The sequence below is a fragment of the Alosa alosa genome, chromosome 2 (assembly GCF_017589495.1).
Source record: "Alosa alosa isolate M-15738 ecotype Scorff River chromosome 2, AALO_Geno_1.1, whole genome shotgun sequence".
NCBI lineage: Eukaryota > Metazoa > Chordata > Actinopteri > Clupeiformes > Clupeidae > Alosa > Alosa alosa.
The window spans coordinates 31,309,952-31,330,419 of record NC_063190.1 but is presented as its reverse complement, the minus strand read 5'-3'; the positions used below and the strand labels follow the sequence as shown (position 1 = coordinate 31,330,419).

The 20,468-nt window shown below is 43.0% G+C and overlaps 1 protein-coding gene across 2 annotated transcripts in view; it reads left to right on the top strand.

The window, feature by feature from the left end:
• Window positions 1-1,357: 1,357 nt before the first annotated feature.
• The window catches only part of adamts2a (ADAM metallopeptidase with thrombospondin type 1 motif, 2a), a 44,640-nt gene continuing 25,529 nt past the window's right edge, over window positions 1,358-20,468 (top strand). For both annotated transcript variants that reach the window (XR_007192953.1, XM_048237909.1), the window contains exons 1-3: window positions 1,358-1,469; window positions 4,020-4,456; window positions 15,069-15,237. Coding sequence is in view for 1 of the 2 variants with exons in the window: in XM_048237909.1 (XP_048093866.1) it covers window positions 1,385-1,469; window positions 4,020-4,456; window positions 15,069-15,237 (691 nt within the window). In the remaining variant the exon portion in view is untranslated. The remainder of the gene's footprint in view (window positions 1,470-4,019; window positions 4,457-15,068; window positions 15,238-20,468) is intronic.

Genomic DNA, 20,468 nt, shown 5'->3' with positions numbered 1-20,468 from the left:
GTGAACACAACCTTCACCTTTACAAAAGCTTAAAGACTATGCTAGGCTCTGGTTTATCTCCTATTTTTCTACTATGATATGTCTTTCAGTATTAGCTTCTTTACCTCAGTTGTTTCCTTCAGTTTCAGGAAGACACACCACACACACACCGGAAAGTTCCCTGAGTGCAGTATCATGGATTAATATGGATGACCATCTGCCTACAGACCTCCCTGCGTTAGAGGGCAGAAAGTTCAGTTTGTATATATTTGTATTTCTCACATCGATGGCAGGCTATGTAAGATGCATAGCCTCAATATGCAGAGTTACTCTTTCACCTTATAATTGCTGCTGGCAATATGTGCATGGTTAATGATACTATCTCAAATGCTTTTAAACACTCTTACCCAGCACTGTACTTCACTACATGCAAGTTACATGAAGGAGGACACGTTATCACCACTATGGTCCATGTAATTGATCATTTCTCAATCCTGCTTCATGGCTGAGCAATGAAATTAAATGAAAACTGGGAAAAGATGCATTCATCCTAAGCCTAAGTTTACTTTGGTTTCCCTTTCATGGATTGCTACCTATGCACATGATTAACACACACTAACACATGATTCCTCATAGCATTTTATGGCTTTGTGCATTCTGCTATAAGAGGGATATTTTAGGGAGATGGTTTTATGTATAATTGAATTTTTACTAGGGTTATTTGTTGTTCCTGTTGCTTCATTGGCTCATGTAACTGATACCTGTGATACTGAAATATCCAATAATGAACCGCAGGCTAGGCTATCTCTTACTGAGCGTATAGCCCAATGAGCCTGTGGTCAGTGCTGGGACAGAGAGTACCTCACCAAATAAACTACAGGGACTGCAACTGGTCATCCATGGTCCCTTGACAATGGGTCTGTGATTTTATAAGACAGGGAGGATAGTGACTTTCTGTCAGAAATGTATGTCTTGTCCACTGTCATCTACGACTTGAGAGAGGCATGGTATCAAACACCTCACCTATTATTGTTGTCAACAGAGTAAAAAACATTAAATCACAAGAATATACATATAGGGATGATGCTCAGATGACTGTCGGCACAAACAGAAGCTTTGCTTTGTAATAGGCATTCTCACCATCATGCAAAAAGAATGTTGGGATAAGTTTCACCAAAACTTAAAGTGCTGAATGGGCAACAGCAACGAAGAGAGAGTGTGTGAGAGAGAGAGAGTAAGAGAGAGAGAGAGAGAGAGAGAGAGAGATCCTCCATGGTGCACTTTGCGGTGGGGTTGGGAGGGAGAGAAGAGGGGAGAAGGGATCACGCATTTGCTGGTAGATCGCTTATCGGAGATCTCAAAGTCCGCCTCTCTCCCGTGCGATCTACCTCTCGTCGGACCTGACATGGATGTTAAGCTGGGATATGTTTTGTTTTTTGTTTTATTGCGGTTACAACACACGAACGGTTTATATCTCACCAATACAAAAGGTAAGAAGTACTGTTCATCATTGTTTACTCTTTATACTATTGCAAAGCCAGTTCAAAGCGTAGCAACTGGCGTTCTTACAGGCACACATTTCGAGGCAAAACGTTGTGATTCCAAGTTTTCTTTTCCACTGTTTTTGCTCGTAGAGAACTATGGAACAAGCAAAGTGATATTATAGCACATAAAGGCAGTCATCTGCTCCCTGCCACCCTCCTTTGTCCATTTATTTCGCGTTATGACAACTTTTATACAATCCGCTGAAGCGAACCATGTTGTGGTCTATTTATTCGCTCGTTCTGTTTCCTATAGTGTTAGAACAATAGCTTAAATGACATAAAGTGTTACTAAAGTCCATTTTACAATTTTCTAATACGGCAATTAATATAAGTATTGTAGTTATTTTATAGATCCAGATTGCGATCAGGGAAAGCACAGCCTCTTGTCTGGAAAAATAAGAATCCTACTTGAAATTCATGCAGAACGTTGCAGCCCCTGATGCTTTTAAGGTTTTATGGAAAATAGCCTAATGCAATTTTCCATACAGACGTTTTCACAGCGATGAAACTCAATACATAGAAACAGTGAAATAATTGCTTAAAGTCTCTGGTATGCCTGAGAACGGAATAAATAAACGATGAAGCTGCACGATGGTCTGTCTCTCCAGTGAGGTGAAGGGCATGCCTTGCCTTCGAGCCGGGCGGGGAGGGTTGGCTCTCTGACACTAGCCACAACCTAGATCTGGATGATTACAGTATACAACTCCGAGGATACAACATAGCCCATCACTTATCGTATAGGCAGTTGCCATTGTGCGGTTGAGTGTTGTTGGTTGTTTGACAGCCATTCGTTTTTTGGGGGCCCCATGAAGGTGCAGAGACCTACTGTTATCTTTTTGTATGTCCTTGTTGTTTAGCCCTGAAGGTAGGCTGAATGACAAACGTTTGCGGGGTGTTTTTTATGACACTACAGTGTACTTTGCTGTGGGTCCAACATAAAGTTTTAGCACCCCGGTGCCTGCCCCTCAACCCCTCTAGCGCCACCAACAGACAATTTCAAGTCTTCAGTCTTAGACATTTCATTCTACACTATATCCCTGGACTTGAAAGGTTCTCCGTACAAATATCCCCTTTGAACCCGAGTAGACTAATTCCACAGAGGGTTGCATCCTGGCATGCATCTCTACTTGCAAGTGAGCAGTTGTGTCTGGAAAGAAACAAATACTGAAATAAAAGCCATGGCATTCAAAAATAAGTAGGCCTATGTTGAGTGTGCACAGATGGTGTTTAGTGGGAGGTGGGTTGTATAATCCCTAACCTTTAGATGTAACCCAGACACATTTTACAAACCTCAAAGCGAAAGCGCAATAAAGTATCTGCTTCATATACTTCTGAATTCTTGTTATAGTTATCAAATACAAACATGACCTGAGTCTTACTTCTTCCAACAGAGAGACAAATCTTCACAAAGCTTGAAACATGTTTTGTCCCAGACACCCTCCTCTGTTCCCATGGGAACATACATAGTCATAGGGACACTGTGATGCAGTGGGTCCTGCCATTGCTACTAGCAGCTATATAAAGCCTACACCCGATTAGCAAGTCAACTCATTTGTCAAATTCACCATTATTAATATTCTCTGTCACTATCCCTCCACCCTCTCTCACTCTCTGTTTGAAAACATGTGTATGCCGAGAAATGGAGGAGAGAATGATATGGTTTTGTTATGTATTTTATTTTATTTTTGTTATTATTATTATTATTATTATTTGCCTTTTGTATGTTTTATTGTTCTTGTTTTGTTATTTTGATTATTGTTGTTGTATGTTTTGTAACTCAGGGCATTGCTGTAAAAGAGCTTGATGCTCAGTCAATTTCTCCCTGAATAAAAAACGGTTGATGATGATGATGATGATGATGATGTCTATAAGGTTCTACCTATAAGGTTCTATACATTAAGCAATGACATTTGTTCCACTGAATGTGAGAGAGAACCGGATATGGAGTAGGGTTTGTACAGTATTGACAGTGCACCTAGAATGTGTGCAATATCCTATTATGGTATATCAAATGTAAAAGACTGCCTCAATCTTTTCAATGTAATGTACAAGTGGATGGTAATTGCTGTAGTTTGTAATGCTATTGCACTGATATGGTACTGCTTTTGTTGTGGTCAGATTTTTCGGCTTCCTTTTCCTTTTGGACATGATCTGCAATGAATCGCTGCAGTGTGTGTCTCAGTAGTATATCACAATACTGTATATCTGTCCACAGGACTGGCATAGCAGATCTCTTGATATTGTTATAGTAAGATTACATTGTGATCACCACAACTTTGTATATCTCATGCATTGTTTGATGTGTTCAATGTCATATGACATGCTTTAGAATGACATGCTTATGGAAATGGAAACATGGAAAGCAACATCATATACTCAGTTAGTCCTTGAGGGTTGATGGTGGTGGTGATGAAGGCTGCTTCTTGCATGTTAACTAAACTGTGTGTGTGTGTGTTTGTGTGTGTTGTGTGTGTTTTGCTGTGTTGCTCTCTGCAGAGTCCCTCCAGCGTACGCTCAGGGAGTACAGCCTGGTGTATCCGGTCAGCACGGATGCCCATGGGCGCTTCCTGGTGCACGCTGTCTCAGCCGACCAGCTCTGGGAGCAGCTGCCTGCGGTTGCCCAGCAACGGCGACGCAGGAGGCGCGAGGCCACGGAGGAGGAGGGGGGTCACCACGCGGCCGACCCCCCCGCCGGGCACGCGTCGATGGAGACGCTCTTCTACAACGTGACCGTGTTTGGACGCGAACTCCACATGCAGCTGCGCCTCAACTCGCGCCTGGTCGCCCCGGGGGCCACTGTGGAGTGGCGCGACGATGAGCACGCTGCCAACGGGACGCGCTACGAGCCACTTCTGCCCAGCGACTGCTTTTACGTGGGGCACGTCACAAATCTGCCCGACACGTCAGTGGCCATCAGCAATTGTGATGGCTTGGTGAGTCCCCTGTCCCGAGTGTTGTCCTCTTGCGCTGAGTGTTCTCAGAATTGTTTGTAATACTTAGAACTTTTTATTTTAATTGTGAGGACATTGCATAACTGGTCTTTTACTACATTTCCCATGTTCAAACACTGAATCAGTTCAGTGTTTCTTGCATAACCATGTGCCAACCTCTTCATTTTACGATTACCAATGAAGTAAGAGTTTTATACTGACATCACTGATAACAAAAGAAACAAACAGCTGCAGCTTTCTCTGAAAAGAAACAAACAGCTATAAAAATGAGCTATCACACTGGAAAATGAGCACTGATATATGAACACCACATGAGTTTGGGGATGGGGTTGCAGACTCCTGGTCATTTTGCCAAATGGATGTCTGCTTTGGTCATTATAAAATCTGTTGTATAACAGAGAATCTTCTCAGTGGCAGATATATTAGTGTTTGGTAGCTGAAAGTCTGGTAACTGATAATACTGTTTATACACATTAATTAATAGTTAGTGGCACTGCAGCGAAGGGAGATAGTTTTGAAGAGCCACCAAGAGGAGGACTCCTGTGGGGCTGAAATGTGACTTGTGTCTCTAGGCAGCGGCAGCTTCTCTGCTGGATGGTGCCAAATCAGTTTTCCTTAATGATGAATTGATCATGGTGTCATACAGTTCTGCCGAGGTTTTATTTTAGGAAGTCTCTAAGACAGAGATACATGATGGGGCTGGAGTCATCTCAGAGTTCCTGATAAGCCTTAATGTGTCTCCGGCTGTTATTAACAGCTAACGCTTCATCTTTGTCTCTGTGGAAATCTCAGGTGCTGAAAATGGTTTGCCTGTAACAGCACATGGAATGGAATTCAGATTGCTACATTAATGAATTATGCTTACGTTAATCAATAATTTAGGGCTTGATCACTCTGAGTCACGTTCATCAGATAGTCTTTTGGATTTGCATTTACATCAATGCGTTTGGCAGAGACTCTTTGCAAAGTGACCTACAAGAGGAGGGAAGTGGTGCACAACGCAAGCAAGCAGCAAATCAAAAGAACCATCTTACCGCATGACTGAGTTTCCATTGGCCAGGTAGCATTAGGAAGTCAAAGAAACTCATTTTAAAAGTAGATTAAAAATGGAACAGCTATGACTCTAAATATGGCCAAGCACAAACAATGAAGAAACATTTTTGTAAGTAAAAAAGGTGCACTATGCAAGAATTTTACCTTTACAAAAGCCAATTTGATGGTAAACGACCTTGTAATAGGTGAATGGTTCACCTAGCATAGTTATACAGCATAGACATAGAGACTCGCTTCCGAGAAAACAAGCCATGCAACTTCAAGAACGGCGGCCCGACAAATCTCGCGAGAATCATTACCTTGAAACATTACCTTGTCAGTACTGTAGCCTGTTGTTAATCCTTCACCTCCAAATAAAGCATTTTAATTGTGTACAGAGGATTAATCATGAGAAGTTTGCTATTTACAACAGCGGAGTAAAATAGAAATATATCACGACTCTAGGGGGAGCTCTACAGTCGCCAAAAATACCTAAACCTGCATAGTGTACCTTTAAATACCTAAACCTGCATAGTGTACCTTTAAGTAAATTTAGTGTAATTATTCTAGTGTGTTCTCCTGAAGTATGCTGAAGGTAATGGCTTTCTGTGTCCCTCTGAGGCAGGCATGGGCTACGGTGTCTCTGTGTACGTCGGGTTGCCATGGCTCCTCAGCAAAGACAGACACACACGTTTCTGTAATGGGAAAAAGTGCAGAGGAAAGCATGTCCAGGCAAACCAAGTGAGCGAGCTAGTGAGCGAGAGAGCACACTGCCTAAATGACCTCACAAGTACAGGCTTCTGTTAACACTTCTGCTCTGCTCTCTGTGCACACCCATCCTGAGGAGAGATAGCCTCCCGGTGAACTCACAACGCTGCACTGCATGCTGGGAAGGGAGGGGGGCATATGTTGCCATTACGTTGAATCGTCGCAGAACTTCACTTGGAATTAGCAAGGCCGTAAACTCATCCTTATGGCGGAGAGGCCTTCTGTTGAATACAATTATGAGTTGCCATATGTTTAGAGGCACAGCTATATGTTGGGGTCTCCATTCATCACTAAGATTACTGTTGTCACAAGGTAAACTGTAGCAAGCATGCGTGTACATGTGTGCTGAAATCCTTTTCACTGCACAAACTTAGAGTTAGTCCACCGATAAAAATGAGTTACAGTCCCTCTATACTGTATCTTGACGGTGAATCGAACAGAAATCCTTACAAGAAAATAATTCATTTTGTTTACACTGTTGAATAAACAGTGATTCTATTTTAATACAGGTAATTGTCAAAATAGAAATGTCAGCATAATACCGGTGTATTTCAACTAGCATCGAGTGTATCTTAAAATAACTCCTTGAGTGTTTCAGAGAAGACTCCTCTCTCCTAATCCATGATATGGTGTCAAGCAGATGATAGAAAACACTATCAGGCATCACTGTGTCACCCAAAGGTTGTTGCAGGAGTTGAGAAACTGATTATTTTATGCTTGTCAAATCACTGAAAGGCCACACATTCCACACAATATGACAAGGAGACTCCTCCAAGCGGTGATGTAATGTGTGGGCAGGATTCCAGCAGACTCACTTTCTATCATATTTGGGACTTAAGACACATTGTAACTATGCTCTTTACAACTGATTATTGAACTGCATTTAATAATTTTACGTGTTGCAGTAGGTTTAAGCACTATCTGTTGTACTGATGCACGACTATTACTTGTCTGAACTGTTTCGCATAATGTGATCTTTATAACCTTGAATTTTGTACATCATGGTTAAAGAATTCAGAACTTCATGGGTCCCTCATGGGTCTCTGCAAAAACATGCGTGCTTCAGTACGCTGTGTTTATGCCGGACCACACTCCTCAATGTCACCAGATCTCTCTCTGGTGAGAGTGGTCAGTCCTAGAACACTCATGATAGTTAGAGCACAAGTTTGGAGACTACTTGTTCAACTGGCAGTGAGAGCTGACACAAACATGGCTGTTTTTTCCCCTCGATCTGGCTCACAACTCCAAAGCCAAAAGAACCACTTCCCTTTTCCACTTTCTGCATGTAAGTCCAACTTAATGAACTCTGACATCAACTTATGACTGGATTGCGCTGGATCTATGCTGTTTCAAACACAACACACTGCACAGGCTTTACATTCCCACCCAATGTTTAGCCGATGCGCCCATGCTAGTCTCCTGCGGTATATTTTTATTTTATCTGGCTCCATGAGAGCCACATCCTGTCCACTCCTCATTCATACCCCATACAAAGCAAGCCATACCAAGTGGTCTGAGTTCGCAGTGTTATTGCGGGTGTGATGGTGCAACAGTAGCATCGCTGAGTCAGCCCGGGTTAGAATCCCCAACCCGCTGTTGTGGGGTCTGTGTTGTGTAGGATAGTGTCTGCTAAACACCACCAGTCAATTGACTTTACTTTGTTTTATTCCTCTTTCCTGCTTGTAAACATCCTTTGTAAGCAAGCCATGGCATGTGGTCTGAGTTGCCAGTGGTGTCTGAGTTGTTAGTGTCATTTCTACATTCCTGCCTGTAAGCAGTCTCTGCAAGCGCTGCAGCCATAGGTGCGTCTCTGTTGCCAGCAGCAGGTAAGGCCCTGCAGACTCTGTAAATGAGGGGCTGTCGTTAGAGGGGGCAGGTGGCCATCTCTCTGGCCTGAGGCCCTCGCTCTGAGTGAGGGACGTGTGGGAGATGACCACAGGGGTCCACCTCGGGTGTCCTGCAGGGTGACAGGTTGTCACCACAGTCATCATCTAGTCCTGTAGACTAGAGAATGTCACTGTCAATGCCAGTGCATCGTCACTCCCTTCAAACTCCTGAAATGCATATTTTGATATACACGAGGTGTGACATTACAAAACATTATTATAATGTTAGAGTAGAGGGTCTATTTAATGTGAGAGATACAGAGAATTTTTTTAACACTTTCTATGAAGGTTGTATTTATAACGCCTTATGAATGCATTCATAATGTTTTATAAGGTGTCTATAAAGCATTGTAATGCTCATTATTACCATCTATATGTATTCACAAGTCGTCATAACCATCACCAACTAAATGCGTATAGTTTTGACTTCTACTGTAGTCCTATATATATCTATAACTATAAGTAATAAAGTTATAATAATTTATACATCTCCCTATAGCACACAATTATAAACAGCTATGCAATATCATAAGTGTTATTTGCCAGCTCTAAGTAAAGTGACAAGAATATGACCCTATTATTAACAGATATAAGTTCACTGAGTAATTAAAGGGTGCAGTGAACTAAGTATCGAGTCTAGCATCTTGCACAATATTATAAATCACTATGTTGTCATAGGTGTTATTTGTCAGCTTTAGGTAAAGTAGAGCAAATGAGGTGTTGTTATAAATAGATATAAGGTTATTATAAACAAATATGAGGCACAATGAAATGTGTCTGCTAAACACCACCAGTCAATTGACTTTACTTAATTCCCCTTTCCTGCTTGTAAACATCCTTTGTAAGCAAGCCATGGCATGTGGTCTGAGTTGCCAGTGGTGTCTGAGTTGTTGAAATGAGAGCCTGGACAGTACAGACAAAAGGAATGCATTTAGTTCACTTTGTTTTCATTTGTCATTCCTTTTGTCTTTACTGTCCAGACTCTCATTTCATTGTAGAATAATATGGTCATATTCTTGTCACTTTACTTAGAGCTGACAAATAACACTTATGATATTGCATAGCTGTTTAAAATTGTGTGCTATAGGGAGATGTATAAATTATTATAACTTTATTAAATATACTTATAGTTATAGATATATATATATAGGACTACAGTAGAAGGCAAAGCAAAGTAGTTATGATGCATCATAAAACTGACATAAAACTGATCTTGACATATTTATAAGATTAAAATTATAATCATTCATAATTACCTGTCATAATGCATCATGAAGTTGGTTATGACGACTTGTGAATACCTATAGATGGTAATAATGAGCATTACAATGCTTTATAGACACCTTACAAAACATTATGAATGCATTCATAGGGCGTTATAAATACAACCTTCATAGAAAGTGTTACCGACATTTTTCTTATTTCTGGACCATTTTTCATTCAGACTGCTGACATATTTGATTAATATGAAAGAGGTGACAGTGGAACGTCTCCCTCATTCCTGTGCAATGATAACAGGATAAACAGCTTGTCTAACACATCTGGAAATCATCGCTTTAAATGTTGCCGCAGTCCGTAAGTGATTAGCTCAAATGAGTTGAAATAAAGCATCATTGCTCTAGAATGCGGTTGAAGCCAAACTTTACTAGGTTAGCTCATTCTTTAAAGTAATTATTGCAGTTTATCTCTCTGCTATGTGCTAAAACTGCAGCAATAACCTGAAATTGAATGCTCCGCTCAATAAATAGTACATGAACCCTATCAAAGAATGCTTCAACGATTGCTTTATTGTTCAGGTATTCATGGATGTTTTTTAAATAGGGTTTTGATGGCAGGGATGTTAAGGCTCTGTCGTTGGATCATGGTCATCTCTCAGTATTGCCTGTCTACCTGTGTTTAGGTGGTCTTATAATCTTTGTGATTGCGGACATGAAAGGCATCAAAACTGGACCCAGGTTTCTGTTGTAACGAACCGGAGCCAACGAGCCTGTCATTCTTCCTACTCTGCTCCAGCAGATAGCGCTTTGCTGGGCGCAGTTCACAGTAGCGTGGGATGAAAGAGGAACTCTTGCCATGGCGGGGTGTTCCAGAATCTTCTGGCACCTGTCTTCATGGAACTTTTTGTAGCCTTTGATGATGCCATTAACATTCCATCAGCCTGACATTTCAAGGGGGGGGGGGGGGGGTGGGGGGAGCATTAAGGGAAAGAACTGAGGCTGAGCCTTTAAAAGCCACACTGTAGTCCCAGACAGGTTCACATGTAATGAGTGAAAGGATACTGACATGACAGGAGATGAAGTGTAACACCATCTTCTCCTGGCCAGTGTTGTGAATGTGCAGCTTCTCCTCTGTTGGAGTAAGCGGATAATAGCATTTTGGCCGTAGAGAGGTTGTGATATCACTGCAAGTGTCCACGTGAGCGGTCAGTTTAGGAAGAGGGAGAGAGAGGCCCTTTATTTTCCCGGCCAAGTCTCTGGAGGCCTTGTACATACTCACCTCCTTCCTGGAGAGGAATGCGCAGAGTGGAGTGTGTTCGCTCTGTGCTTTGTAGGTTATGGGAGGAAGTGGATGGGCTCATATAGGCCTCTTCCCCACTTCTTGGAATCCCTTCTCAGGATAGGATAAAAACAAAAGCTCACCACACCACACATGCTTTTGAATGGGAGTGTGTATTCTCAATAGAGAGCTATGCAATCCCTCTCTAGATCTCCTTCTCTGACTCTCCCATGTTCTCTCTCTCTTTCTCTCTCTCACTCTGTCTCATTTTGTCTCTTTCACTTTCCCTCTCTCTTTCTCACTCTGACTCTCTCTCTCTTTCTCTCTCTCCTTGTCTCTCTCTGCGTGTGTGTATCTCTTTCTCACTCAATTTGGCTTTGGCCTGAGGCCCAGCAGTGCTAGCAGCAGGTTACACTACCTTTCGAGAGGGACATATTGACACTCTTGTCAGGATTTATAGTTGTCTAAATTGGTCCTGCTGGAGAGAGGAGCACAACACAATTTTCCACTCATACTGGCTTTGACATCACTGGAATTTCTCTGGGCTCATCATCTTATATCTGACTTTCATTCTGTGTATTGAGCAGTTTAGAAGGCCAGAAGGAGTCCAATCTATTAGTACAACAGCATTTCTCATTTCACGTTTTGCAGTGGAGCAAAGAGGAATTTGAAATAGAAAGGGATTGAGTCCCGGAAAGCACCTGTCTCATGATTTTACGTGCCACTGTTTCCAGTGACAAATCCGTTGGAAAAAAAATACATGTTTTTCATGGACGATAAAAAAAATATTTTGGGGATTATGAAATCTCGACTTTGTGATGATTCAAGAACGAAGCAGACTACTGACTGGATTTGCTGACTGACCTGCTTGATTTATGTGGAAAAATACAAACATCATAAAAACCAAGGGTTGACGGTAAAAGAGTGTTGTTTATAGTTGTGACTGTCTATCCGAAAGGCCCATCCTGTCCATATTTCTTCCTTGAGGGGAAATCTGACTGGCTTCCACAGGTCACAGTGAAATAAGCAGATGTGCTGAGCAGAGCCCAGTTCAGAAGGGAAGTCATGTGGGAGGTCTGGCCAGAGCCGGACAGGCCCAACAGCACCGACCAGAGAGAAGAACAGGACTGATGTGCCGAAGGTAAAAGATGGGCCATGTGTTTGACTGCGTGTCAGTGTGGCGATTTATGCAGTGACCATCACTTGGATCTGACCTTGCCATTGGCCTTGTTTTGCATGGTTTTGTCCAGGCTGGTGTTCTTCCCTAGAGACTCACGTGTCACACAGGCCTGTTTCCTTTCACACAAAGTCGTCTTTTATTTGTGTAATTTTGAGAGCGTTCCTTTTTCTCTTTTGTCAGTGGATTGAAGAAGATCAAAAAGAGTTCGTTCTAATAGTTCTGACGTGACAAGAAAAATGCTGTTGAATAATCGACTTGACATGGGGTTGACCCAGTGCCCTACTTGCCCGCGACTTCTTTTCTACCACAGGAAATCTGGGAGAACATCTGGATGTCTGCCTCCACTCTAGATATTTGAAGCATCTTGGGCATTTGAAACAGATCATATCTGACCGTCATTTTAACCCTGAAAATGAGTGTTTATGCACCAGCTCAGTGCTAAAGGTAGATATTTATGTGAGGGTCACTGTCATTATGACTCTTAATCATTACTGTGCGGCCTCTCTGTGACAGAGAGTGTCACAGGGGAGTAACATACAGCGCACAAAGCCAGCTATGGCCACAGGACAACAGCAGGGAACTTGCTCCACTCTGTAATATTAGAGGCTGTTATAGCCTTGTCTGTTGAAGGAAGGCCTTTCATTACTTATGAAAGGGTCAGGAGGGCCCTTGGATCCTCCCTACATGCAGAGGTGGTCTTCTGCCCACACACTTTTCCTTCACTCTCTCTTTGCACCATCTCATAGCATCTGGTGTGTGTGTGTGTGTGTGTGTGTGTGTGTGTGTCTGTCTGTGTGTGTGTGTGTGTGTGTGTGTGTGTGTGTGTGTGTGTCCATGTGCGTGCGTGCGTGTGGCCTGGGGTTTGGGCAAACAGCCACAGTGTCACTGTTGGCTTGTGAGAGATTGCAAACAAGTATTTGATTGCAGTTCATTCTTTTTATGTTATTCCTAAGAGCTGTGATTAATTGTTGGCAACAGTGCTTATGACGAATTAACACAAATTACATTCATTTGTTAAGGAAACATACAGGCAATGGCCACAAACACACACACACACACACACACACACACACACACACACACACACACACGCCTCATTACAGGCTTCAGCAGCCCATGCGATGCGAAGCAGCTTGACCCCCTTCAGCCTCTGTCCAAATGACAACGGCATCGCTCATCTCCCCGAGACAAATCCACATCACATCTGACCCGCTAACATCTGCGCTGTCTCAGTCACCCTCAGAATGACTCAGCCCTGTGATGGTGTCTTTATTTGTTCCTCTAGTTAGATGGGCAGTAAAATACACGGATGCAGCTTTCACCTGTTCTTGATTTCAGCAAATTTGGATTTAATGTCCTATTTTTTCTTTGTTATGGTCTTCTCTGTTGTTTGTTGTCTTCTCTGTTGTTTGAGATCTAGTCGAAACAGTTGTGCCTGCTAAGACAGGCTAGTTATACCCTTCCCCAAAAGGATATTTAGTGTATTTTTCCATGCTGAGTGCCCCCCCCTCCCACTCCTTCCCCTCAACCAAGCATTTTTAAAGTTCTTCTGTCCTATCCAGACGATATGCATGAGCTGGGAGAGAATGTTCCATGAGGTAACGGTTTTGTTCTAAAGATCTTGACTTTTTTTTTGTATCACACTGACGATTCTGGTGTGGACCAAATGGAAATAATTATCCTAAACTTTTAAAACCATTGTTCAGTAAAAACCTTTTTTGCTTCAGTTTATTGATTTTTCCGTCTTACATTCTTCCAGGAAACCCTCTCAAAACGCATCACTTCCCCCCCTATAGGAATCCGACTTGCCTCTCATTTTTCCGACACTGTCCCCTCACTTTGTCATTGAGTCAGTGGATTAGATGGGTTTTGGTTTTGGGCTACTGTGTATTTCATATGTCAGACAGCTGCTGCGCTACTCATCTGGTCCTTATAGCTGCAGTTTTGCAGCAACTGCATTTAAGTGCCAGGATACGTCTCAGATTAAACGTTTTGTGGCCTGGGCTGGTGATGTCCAGGCCGGTTGTAGTTCATCTGTGAGATTTTGTGCAGTGTCATGCCATGTCAACCACAAAGTAACACACGGAGGCAACCACACACTGGACAGCTGTATAGAAAGACTTATTTTCTTATCCTCAGGAGAGAACCCTTAAACTAAGTGTCTGCAGCCCTTGATGTCACTGTCTGGATCCAATAGGGGATCTAGATTGCAATAAAAGCTCAGCAAACTCTTGGAATCTTGCGGTATCTTGGGTTCAGAGCACCCGTAACTACACTACGGACCTCCATTAAGGGTTCTAAGTGGAGTCTTTCAAGGTTTTCCTATGCGGAGGAGCCAAGGACCGCTGGGGCATTCAACCCAGCTCCTATCAATTAACGCTGAGAAGAGGCAGCTCTTCTTGTCGGTGCTGTGTACACCCGTGCTGCTTAAGAAACAGTAGTCTCTCGGCCATGTCTAAGGAGCTGGAGTCTAATATCTGCACCGCATTTCAAGTGTTGACACTGCCCCTGGCACCCCACCTTCTCCCACCCCACCTTGCTCTCCACATCAGAGGGAGGAGTGGGAAACCTTGCTATTGATTTCACCTCTCTCCCGACCTGTCTAATTTGCTATGGAAGTCAAGGGAAAAGACGGGGGGGGGGGGGGGGGGGGGGGGACAGGGATGTGTCCCATCCCTGGACTCGCATCGATTGGACGGCTCTCAAGTCCTCAACTCCCCCCCTTTGCCTTCCCCATCTCTTGATGCTGTTAATGAGCCTGATGCAACAGAGGAGACATTAAAAAGCTGATGTACAGCTCCACGTTCTCACAGGGAGACCAGGCAGAATTGGGAGTTGGCTGACAACACTGATCTTAGTCTTTCTGGAGATTACTGTTACAATTTTTTGTGTCCTATATCTCATACAGTAGATGGTGTCCAATCCTTGTTTTCTTCCAGAGTAGATTTTGTCCTGCTATATTATGATGGTGGAGGGGCAAGACTGCAAAGTGGAAAAGAGTGGACAGAACATTTTCTGAATCGATTACAATATATGATCCACTTAAAGAGCTAGCAGAGACTGTTGCTCAATATGCAGTGCTCAGGTTCTCCAAAACAAATGAAGGGTTGTAATATATGTGACAGCCTATCTCATCGCTGTGTGATAGTTATTATAAATATTTCTATACCTTTCTCTCTCTCTCTCTCTATCTTCATCTGTCTGTCTGTCCATCTCTCATGCTGTCGGGCAGGCGGGGATGATCCGTGATGGGCAGGAGGAGTATTTCATTGAGCCGCTGGAGAGAGGACGTTCGCTGACTGGAGAGGAACACGGAGGTCCTGGCCGCCATCATATCGTGTACCGTGCCTCTGACATCAACAGGCCGGAGGTTACTCCCGTAGCCAACTCTCACTCCGCAGGTAAGGCCTTGAGTTTGCAAAGTGTTTGTTCGTTTACTTACTCACTTACTCACTCACTCACTTACTTCATCATGACCCTTAAGGACATAAACATGTACTAGCAGGATTTTTGGCAGGTCGCAATTCAAATTTGACACTGAAGACCTTGCACAAGTGTAAAATATATCTCAAAAAAGTGTTTTTTGCAGTAAAAAACGTTAACACACACAGTGACAGTAAGGATCATTCCTGAACCACTGTCCTCACCTCCCTCCCCCTGCCCTCATACAAAAGCATAATAACATCTATAGCATATGGAAAAGCTATTAACAATATATCAAATGCGTAAAACAGTTCTCATGATTTATATGACAATATAAAATGTATCTTCTATGAATTCTTAATATATTGTATTTCTGCGAAGCCCACCATGGCACCAGGCTGTCATCAGCCATGTGAGGGGCCTGGTTTTCCCAGAAGGCCTTGTTTCCGTGTCTCACACCCCCGCTCTGATAGTCCAATTTCGCTTCTCTCTGCCTGGGCGAACGTGGGAGAATCTCTGAGGAAGTTATGAAGTCTTAGAAACGCTCTCATTTTTGTCTCTTTGAGTTACAGCCATGAAGTCTGACCACCACTGTGTATTGCAGGGCTAGACTTGGGTCTTGGTTAGTGTAAATTGCAACTTTTAGATGGCAGTGCAGATAGAGTGCCAGAGATTCCAGACAATATATCCTTAAATAGCACGGTTCCCGTAAAAGCTGTATGCTACCAGGTGATCACATAAAGACACACACACACACACACATAAAGACACACACACACACACACACACACACACACACACACACACACACACACACACACACATAAAGACATAAACACATTAGACATAAACACACGTGTATTGTGTACAGTTTAGGCTGGTGGGAATTTTGTTTATGCATTATGTTTTCATATAATTATCTTTTCATGTAGAGCCTTTCATTGGTTTGATGTCAAATGGTCTAGTATTACTGCAGTGAGTGTTTTTGGTTTACCAAAGGATCTTTGCCAGATGGTTGTCATGGTGGTTTGTGAAGATCCAATGTAGAAGTGCAGTAAGTAGGAAGTCTTTGGCACCAAATGGATTATTACAATGTTGTGAATGGTTCACTGTTTTATAAGGCACTAGTTAACTGGTTCACTATTAGGCACTAGTGTGGTCTAAAAATTATGGAATTTATTTTGGACTCCACCGTCTCATGTAATTCAAAACTGACATTTTGTCCACCTGAAGGCAAGAGTATAACATGTGTACATATACATGTCTGTGACACTGACATGAAGACATAAAAGCATATTCCATGCATGATAAATTTTAAGCACATGTGCACGTATACACATATGCAGTGCCGGTACACACATGCACATAACTCACCCAGTGAACTGGAGTGGGTGGGCAGCACGGGGCGAGCTGGTCTTTGGCGACATCAGCTGGAGTTGGTGGAAGCGGAGCTCTGTCTTTCCCCCCCACTCCCGCACAGACGCGCTGCAGCCAAGAGTCTGTCCCGGCAGCCAGCGTCTACGTGGCAGGCTTGATAGGATTTTAAGCTGCACTTGGCAGCTGGGACGAGGGGCAGAAGTACAGTAAGTTACCGAGGAGGAGAGAGAGTGCAGGGGTGGGGGAGCGAGTGCGTTTAAAGGGTGCTGTGAGGACATTGGGAAAGTCTGACTTCCAATAACACCATAGAGTGTTGACTTTTCGTTAAGTTTTCCTGATGATTGATTTGAATGTAAGACTGCAGCGTTGAACGCCCCGCCACGTTTGACGCATCACGTTCCTGTTATTGCTGTAGTAGACAATGAGGACAAATCCAGATGTCTGATTGGATCACATCTTCCTTTCTAGTCAGGAACTTTGTAAACGCCTCGATGTTTTGGTGAAATATTATATCTCTGTCTGTCAAAGCATCTGCCATAAATCTATTCACACATTGACATATGCACTAAAGCACACACACACACAAACATACACATACACACCCACACTTACATTGAGACACACACACACACACACACACACACACACACACACAGAGGCACTCACACACTCAAGCAGCAGGCACAAACCCCTTGGATTACCTGGGCAGACATGTTTCCCTGGGCTGAAGTGAAACTGCGAGAGGGGATTTTTTGTAGCAGAGTGACAGGCTCATATCTCAGCGCCGGTGTTTCTGTCCTGGCAGCACTTTCATCTCTGCTAGCGGCCGACCCTGAGACGTGACAGGCAGCGCGGTCGCCTGAGCTTCGAGCCCAGCTGGCTTGCCAAACGCCATCCCTCTCTATTTGTGTCGCCCCTGACGAGTGTGCGGATGTCTTAGTGTGCAGCCATTGCACTCCGTCACCACACATCTGGGGTTAGGGTGTGTGTGTGTGTGTGTGTGTGTGTGTGTGTGTGTGTGTGTGTGTCAGTTTTGTGTGCCTAAATGGGTGGACCCACCTCTGGGGGCCCCTGCATGTAACAGGTGGCCCGTAGCTAATGTCTCCGGCCCTTTGGGTCAGGGTTCACAGTTAGAATTGTCTGGCAAGGCTGCAGAGTGTGGAATGTGGAGCGTCTGAGAGTGCTGTCGGTGGTGCATACGCTTGGGTCCCTGTGAAGAAAAGGTGGGAGAGCCCGCTCTGTTAATTCCCCATATAGCCATATTCCCACATAGCCTACGGCCAATAGTGACCAGTGAGAGAGAGGGAGATAGAGAGAGAGTGAGAGAAAATGCATGTGTTTTCGTTTAAGAGCCGTCCCTGACTAATAGCTGACTAATGCACTTTCCTGTTCCTTTTGCCAGGTGACTGAAATGGTCATATATTATGTGCTATGCAGATGTGCTGCATGGTGTTGTCCTTAGTCTAGCTGTATTTTGGGGGACATGTCTTTCATGTATTTTGGCTATTGTAGTCTGGACTTCAGACAGCTATGTTGGATATGGGAAATCAATGTCAGTCCAACCTATGTGCTTGAGAAATCAAAACTAAAGTCTGGAATGCCATTTAGTGTTCTGAGCTTCTGATAGGGAATCGTTGATGGATAATAGTTTCTGGAATCCCTCTTACAGTTGCTATCTCGGGAGATAGCACATGCTGAGGTCCTCTTGGGACGTTGAAGGGCTGTGAGAAAGTGAAATTTGTGCAACGGTCTCTCAAAGCTCTATAAAGCAAGAGTTTTCTGATGTCGCAATACATCATACTTTCATAAAATCATGCAACATACTCTAGTGTCTTTAGACATCGTTATTTTCAAAGCCGGTGCTGGATAAACAAATAGCGTAAGAAAAGGGCTTTTGCTTTAAGTATCATCAAAGTACCCTAGAGCAGGCTAGTGCTTTTAGATTAATCCCAGCCACTGACCATAGTCCAGTCAGTATACTTCCCTGTCCAGTGTAGTGACACGTGCGCCATCCTGTTCAGCATTTCCTTTTATTTATTTATCCTGAGCCTCTAACTTGGCATGTACACATTTTGTTACTTACGGGGAATGTATACGTTTGGCCAGTGTGTGTGACCTGCTGTGTGGGAAGAGACCGCAGTGGACGCCATGAAATAGCCCAGAGTCACAGCTGCCTGATATCTCCGCCATCTGTGACGTATCCCACTATCATCCGAGTGGAATATTATTTCACAGTATATCACAGGAAATGTAGGCAATGTCTCTTGATTGCCTCAGACCTTGTGTTCAAAGATTCAAGATGTTGGGGTTGTTCAAATCCATGGCGGATAGTCCTCTCTGCACTACATGGTATACACTTTCATAGTCAGTATTTATATTCCAATGAAACACTATTGAAGTGTAATAACACTGCAAGCAAACGTGTGTTTTTATTGTTGTTTATGGGCTAATAGCTTGTTTGACATTTACAAAAACAGCGTGTCATATTTGCCATCAGCATTTCATTTGGGGCTTGGATGCTAGCAGTATCAATGAAATGTGTTTCCAGCAGTAATAAAAGGTCAAAGCAACAAATTCACTTCACAGTACCTCCAGTTCTTTTGATTCAGTCTATAATTTAGACCCAAAGGCAAAACAGCACAGACACACTTCAGATAAATTTCACACAGTGATGAAAAATTCCACTTACATATTGTGGCCAGCACTGATCTTGGCTCGATATAAATATGGCAATTACTTGCCCTAGGCGCAAATGATTCCCAGAACATCAAATAGTCATTTAAATTATGTCTAAAAAGGGGAAAGATTGTAAAAACTGTGTTTGTCCAGTGAGAAGCTGAGCTTGTCAAGTGAAGTGTAAGCCTATTTTGAGCTGTGAAGTTAAGTTTGTAGTGCTTATGTTGTTTATGCTGTAAAGTTGAGTTTGTGCTGTAGAGTTGAGTTTGTGCTATGAAGCTGTAGCCTGGGGGAACCCAGATAAATCTGTTAGCAAATTTGAATTTGCTCTGCAGGTCTGTCTGGAAAGGATCCCTTTGGTGCCTGTTTCCGAATCACCAAAACCCCAGGAATGTATATTTTCTTTGGAACTGAGTAAACAACTGCATTTCAAACCTTTGTTTACAATAACCAGTTTTCAATGCACCAATTTAAGTTCTCAATTTGCAGTTGTCAATGCACTAATTTAAGTTAAATTTCACTGCGGGTTATGGCCCTGGAAGTTGTAAAACGGGAAGTTCAGAAATGGCCGTCAATGGGATTTCTAGACGGACCTGCAGAGCAAATTAAAATCTGACAACGAGTTGAACACCCCCTCAAGAGCTAGATTACGCTGATCGAAGGAGTTCCGAGTTTGATCGGCTTTATCACTTACAGCCCAAATGGCTAACAGTGCAAGCACTAGAGGCCACTCGCTAAATATAGCACCACACTTCTGCAGTAGTATGCACATAAAATGAAGCATCAAGAATTTAATATGTGTACCGGGAGTTTATTAAAAGGACTGTTTTACAAGACTTACCTAGGCCTACCGTCTTCAGTCACCTCCGTGTTGTGGTGAAGTCCATACAAGTCGAATAGTGAATGCAATGCAAAATGAATGAGTCAGAAATGCACGTATACTTTGCTGTTTGTGGCAGTTTGGTAAAATATCAGCTAATAATAGTTTGTAAAAACTTTGGTATAGTTTGTAAAAATTCACAAACTTTCCTCCTTGAACTGAACTCCGGTGCATTCGGTAATCGGCTTGTATGGACTTTCCTCACGACACAGAGGCGACTGTAAGGTACAGACTTGTTTATTTAATAGACAGGCTATTTAATAAACTCCCAGTACA